General features: G+C 41.3%; 1 protein-coding gene across 1 annotated transcript; it reads right to left on the bottom strand.

Moving 5' to 3' along the window:
• Window positions 1-4,496: 4,496 nt before the first annotated feature.
• On the bottom strand, window positions 4,497-5,432 carry LOC136610383 (olfactory receptor 5G26-like). Its single transcript, XM_066589615.1, has one exon. The coding sequence runs from the start codon at window positions 5,430-5,432 to the stop codon at window positions 4,497-4,499; it is 936 nt and encodes a 311-aa protein (XP_066445712.1).
• Window positions 5,433-5,730: the final 298 nt, after the last annotated feature.

The raw sequence follows: 5,730 nt of genomic DNA, 5'->3' as shown, positions 1-5,730 counted from the left end.
CAAAACTTGGACCAAAAGTCATCAGACCCTTCTGAGTTACAGCAAAGATCAGCCAGGTAGCCTTCTGCTTAAAGCTCCCAGAAGGCCTCAGAATCCATTCGGTCTTTCATGTGTCCCTACTGAAGTCTTTTCAGGAGAATACCTTCACTGCAAGACAACAACCACCTCCCCCTCCCGTAAAGTTACAGGGTCAAGATAAATTCCTTGTGAAAAAACAGCCTAGACTCCCAAAGGCACAGAGGAAAACTTCAGCATGCATCTTCTATTTTGGTGAAATGACATGAATATGGGCCAGAGGAGAACTCTTAAGAACTTGTCAAGAATATGCATGCTGTAAAGCACACTGGGGAGTTCCACAAGAAGTACTCTGGAAAACCAGGCCGTGGGATGTCTGGAGGTCATCCTTGAAGGTGATCTACTGTCAGGGATCTCCTGCACTCCAGTTGGCAGCTCTCTCCACTAGGCCATCCAGGGCTTGAACAGCTCTTATGCTGAACACCTAGCCATGCTTCTGTGTTTCCCTGACTGGCTCCAGCCTTTGGTTTCCTATCTTGGCCACACCCTGTTCCTAATCAGAGACACTATTCAAAGTGGTCTCTGTCTCTCCTCCAGTGTGATTATTGTGCCTCAGCTGTGATCAGGTGACTCTCTTCTTCCACAACAAACAAACCTGAGACCCCCTGATGCTGACCTCTGGCCTTCCTCCCAGCAATGATACCTGCCTCAGCTATTGTATTGAGAACCTGAGACCACCTTATACTGACCTCTGGCTTCTCCTGACCACTTTCTCTACCTGCACGACAACTACACCTGTGGCTCTATACCTATTCAGTACTATAAGATGTTACAATGACATGGATTTGTATTAGGGTATTCAGACATGCATTTTTTATGTGTATATTTTATGCATATCCTATTTTGGTCCATAGTCCTGACCAAAATTGCCGATTGGAGTCAATGGGATTTTGCTACTACACATGATACACACATATTCTCTGCTTATCTGTGCATGAAGGCAGGAGAAATCTTCTGTCTTTTGCACATTTGAAAATGCAGCAAATATGTGTGCAAAAACAAGTGCAAGAAGGTCAAAACATGCAGTGAATTTGCACAGTTTTAATCTGTGAAAACACTGCGTATGTTTACAGACTAAAACTGCATACGCCCGTGTGAACGAACCCTAAGGGACCTTTCACATATCACTGGCAGTTAGGAAGTTAGACCTACAAAGTTTGATATGGATTTGTGTGTGTCCTGAGGCTTAATTCAGTCTAGTGTGAATAAACCCTAAATGTAACCACTTCTTAACATGGCTGTTGCTCTATGCACTGCGATGGGGGGAGGGGGGGGGGGTTCCCCTTCCCCTTCCCCTTCCCCTTCCCCTTCCCCTTCCCCCTCTTTTCACTGAGCTTCCTACTTTGAAGGGTGGCTAGGGTGCTGCTTAGGGTTTTGAGACCTGTGCCACCACCTGTGAGTTGTTGAACAGAGTGGTGTTGAGGTATACACCAAGATAGCACCTGCCCTCTGTGCTAGCACTGCCCACTTGGCCAAGCACTGGGCTGCCTCCAAGTGGAGAGACATTTTTTCTGTGCCTTCTGCGATTGTTCCTTAAAAGTAAAAATGTCTTCATGGGTCTGCCTCTGTGACTGTAAAGGATGGCATTAGTTACACCCTTCCCAGCAGAGGTGGAGCTTGAAATATGGAATCATTGAGCCTAATGGTGTTAAGAATGTGAGGGGATGTGAAGTAAAGTGCACTTCTTGTAGCAGTAAGATGTCTATTCTTTAAGGAGAGAGAACATTTGTCTATATTTCTAAGGGTTGTTAAAACGCTTCATAGTAATTAACAAGATACATGTACCAGTGTTGACCATCTGATACATATGAGATATGAGGTGAGCCCCCTGTGGGGTAAAGGACAAAGTGCAGGAGCAAATGGATGTGCAAAACATCGAGCTGAGGAACCAGTGACAACCTATAACTTTGGTTAAGAGAAATGTATAGACCAAGCTCCACTGTGATAGAAAAAGATAAAATTTAGTTATTAGTGAGATAGAGTACGTTTTGACGTATGAGTAGTGGTCTTGCCACGGCCCAACAGCTTATGTGTTCTGGCCAAAATGCAAACTAACGCGTATTTATCAGTTTTTATTTTTTCTTTGCATGCAGTGTGCTATAGATGCTGAGGAAACCAAGAATGTCATGCCAGTATGGCACACTGTGGTGATACAGGGCAGTCCACTGCTTTGCCAGTAAGGGTTGTATTCCTGTATGATGTGGCACATTTATCTATGATTGGCATGATTGTTATCAGTTCATGTGTGCAGACTATGTCTGTCAGCAGTCTCCCCTCCCCCAATCTGGGTTGAGTTGAGTGGGTGTACATTAGTCTGCACATGAAGATTTAGGCTGGGTTCACACATGGCGTATTCCCGTAGGAAATCTCGCGGTTTGGCCGCAGCAAAAAACGCGAGATTTCTGCCAGGAGAACCGCCGCGGTTTAAGCCGCGGCCGCTTGCTTTTCCGTTGCGGCTGGCGCTCCCATAGACCGCGACAAAAATAAACAAAAAAGAAAAGGTAAATAGACATACTGCTTCTTGTGAAACCGCGGCAGCGACCGCCACAGCTGCGGTTTTAGCTGGATTTACCGCAGCAGATTAGCCGTCCTGTGTGAACGAGGTTTCTTAGAAATCTCGTCCACATGGCTGGCTAATCCCGAGATTAGCGGCCGCCCTGTGTGAACCCTGCCTTAGCTCCTTCATATTTCAATCTGGCTTTCTGCATGCTACTAGAGTATATGGTAATTGAGCCGCCCTGCAGTTAATCACGTGGTAAGTATTTGGCTCCTTTTTCTGTGAGTTTTGTCTTTGTACATTTCACCTCAGTAATTTTAAGCTGCATCATGAGGAGCATAACATATACAGATCGCACATCTGAATGAATGCTTTATAAGGATGTTCGGTAGGGAGGCTTTTCAACTTTGAGTTTGGGTCAGGGAGAAGGAGGATTTCATTTGAGTAGACTGAAGACTAGTAGCCTCGTATGGACAAAGCTGAACACAATCTAAAACATTATTTTACCGTTTGACTTGTTAAATGGGAAGTAAATTTCAAGTCATCCGACAATGGGGAGCAAATTACTGATCATGCCTGCAGTTCACAATCAGGTGGAGTCCAAATTAATCCTTTTTAGTGAAAGTTTCCAAGATTTTTGATGAGTCTTAATATAACTTCAAGGCCAAAGAAAGTTGGGAAGCTGTGTCAATTGTAAATAGATGTAAAGAAAAATAGAATGCAATGATTGGAAAATCTTATGTAACCATATTTTCTTCACAATAGAAGATGTATCAGAAGGTGACAGGGATACATTTTTCCATTTCATTAAAAAACATAACTCTTTTAGACATTGATGGCAGCAACACATCTCACAAACGTTGGGCAGGGCCATGTCTACTATTGTGTAGCATCCCCTCTTTTGGGAACTGAGACCCTTTGCTGGAGTTTTGGAAGAGCAATGTTGTCTGATGTAGATTTCTAGCTGCTCCACAGTCCTGGGTCGTCTTTGCCGGATTTTTAATATCATAATGCCCCAAATGTTTTCTACTAGTGATAGGTTGGACTGTAGGTGGCCAGTTCAGCCCCCAGACTCTTCTTCTGTTGTGATGGATGCAGTATGTGGTTCAGCATTGTCTTGCTGAAATCTGCAAAGACCTTCCCTGAAAGAGTTGCTGTCTGCATTGGAGAATATGTTGTTCTAAAACTTCTCTATATACTGCTCAGCATTGTTAGACTTTGTTTCTTCTTTGCATGATGCAACTTTAACTTGTGAATTAGACTATGAACCATATTCACAGACAGTGATTTTTGGAGTAATTTGCTTGTTTATTATGCACCGATACCTGGGGCCCGTGGATCTCAAGTATCCAATATTGACCATCTCCCCTGTCCTTTGTGCACATGAATTTCTCCAGATTCTGTGAATTTTTTGATAATATTATGTACTGCAGATGGTGGAATATTCAGAGTCTTCACAAACATTTTTCTAAAATTGTTCCATAATTTTTAAATGCAGCTTTTCACAGATTGTTGAACCTATTAACATCTTTGCTTCTGAGAGACTCAGCCTCTCTAGCATGATCCTTTTATACACAGTTATGTGACTTAGTAGAAAATTGACACCTCCAGATGTTTTTCACTAGTATCACTTACTTTTCCAGCCTTTTGTTAGCCCTGTGGCAACTTTTTTGAGGTATGTGTTATATGAAATGAAAAAATGTATCCCTTTCACCTTCGTATATCTGTGGTCTATGTGAATAATAATCTTGTGAATAATATATGCTTATATGACATTACCAAATCACTGCATTCTTTTTTTCTTTACATTCATTTACATTTTACAAAGGCTCTCAACTTTATAGAATTGGCTTTGTATATGTTCAGTGGTGAGGTTATATTTTGTATAATATATATTTTGTATATTTCTTTCTCTGAAAGAAAATCATTTAGTGTGGTTTCTTCTACATCTGAGGAGATAATTTTTGATGGCTGATTTGATTTCCTTATTTCGTAAACCATATATAATGGGATTGAATAATGGGGTGACCATCGAGTACATGAGGGATACCATTTTGTTGACATTTAAAGAATACCCTCTGCGGGGTACCACATATATTGCAAAGAGCGCTCCGTAATAGGTACATACAACAGCCAGGTGAGAACTACAGGTAGAAAATGTCTTCTGCCTCCCAGTGATTGAGATGATCTTCATGATGGTCACAAAGATATAACCATAGGTGACCAAAATAAACACAAAGGGGACAATGGTCAAGAGACCAGAGAGTGACAGAACCTCATATTTCACTATGGAAACATCAGAACAGGAGAGCTCCAGAAGAGGTCCAAGGTCACAAAAGAAGTGGTCAATGACATTGGGACCACAGAACCACAAAGTCTGTATCAATATTATTGGAACCAAAGTAATTATAAATCCTAGAGACCAGCAAAATACAACTATAACTACACAGAGTTTTGGGCTCATAATGGTGGAGTATTGCAGTGGGCTACAAATAGCAAGATAACGGTCATAGGACATTGCAGTCAGCAGAAGACACTCAGTAGTCGCAGATATACCATAGAAAAAAAACTGAGTTATACAACTCTTAAAGGACACTAGGCCACCACTGAACAGTATGATGTGCACCAAGAATGGAACAATGTTGGAAATAAGCAACATGTCAGAGAAGGAAAGGTGAGCAAGATAAAAGAACATTGGAGATTGGAGGTGATGACTAGTGGAAACCAAGTAGATAATGGTGAGATTACCAATTATTGCAGCCAAATACATGACCAAACACATAAAGATGACAAAGAACCGAAAATCCTGAAGGTTTTGAAAGCCAATGAGGAATATTTCAGTTATTATTGTCTGGTTCATTGTACCACCACCTTGTTAAAAAAAAATAAACTATTGAGATAAATTTTTTACTATTATAACTTATGGAGTCTTGCAAACGAGTACTAGGGTGAGACTAAGATATCCAATTGTTGCTGCCCTATTTAGTCATGAGGTAACTTATCTGTAAAGACAAAAAATAGAAGTTGACCATTTATGAGTCTAATTACTTAATAAACACGTAAGATGACGGGCTGTGGCAAGGCCACTGTCCGTACGTTAGAACCTACGCTATCTAACTAGTAGCTAAATAAAATCACACAGGTAAAAGAAAAAAAGT

The sequence above is a fragment of the Eleutherodactylus coqui genome, chromosome 2 (assembly GCF_035609145.1).
Source record: "Eleutherodactylus coqui strain aEleCoq1 chromosome 2, aEleCoq1.hap1, whole genome shotgun sequence".
NCBI lineage: Eukaryota > Metazoa > Chordata > Amphibia > Anura > Eleutherodactylidae > Eleutherodactylus > Eleutherodactylus coqui.
Note: the sequence above shows the minus strand (reverse complement) of the source record. Positions and strands in the feature narration are given on the sequence as shown.

What these genes read in the sequence shown, in the direction of transcription:
- LOC136610383 (XM_066589615.1), bottom strand. Translation starts at nt 5,432, where the DNA reads ATGAACCAGACAATAATAACTGAAATATTCCTCATTGGCTTTCAAAAC.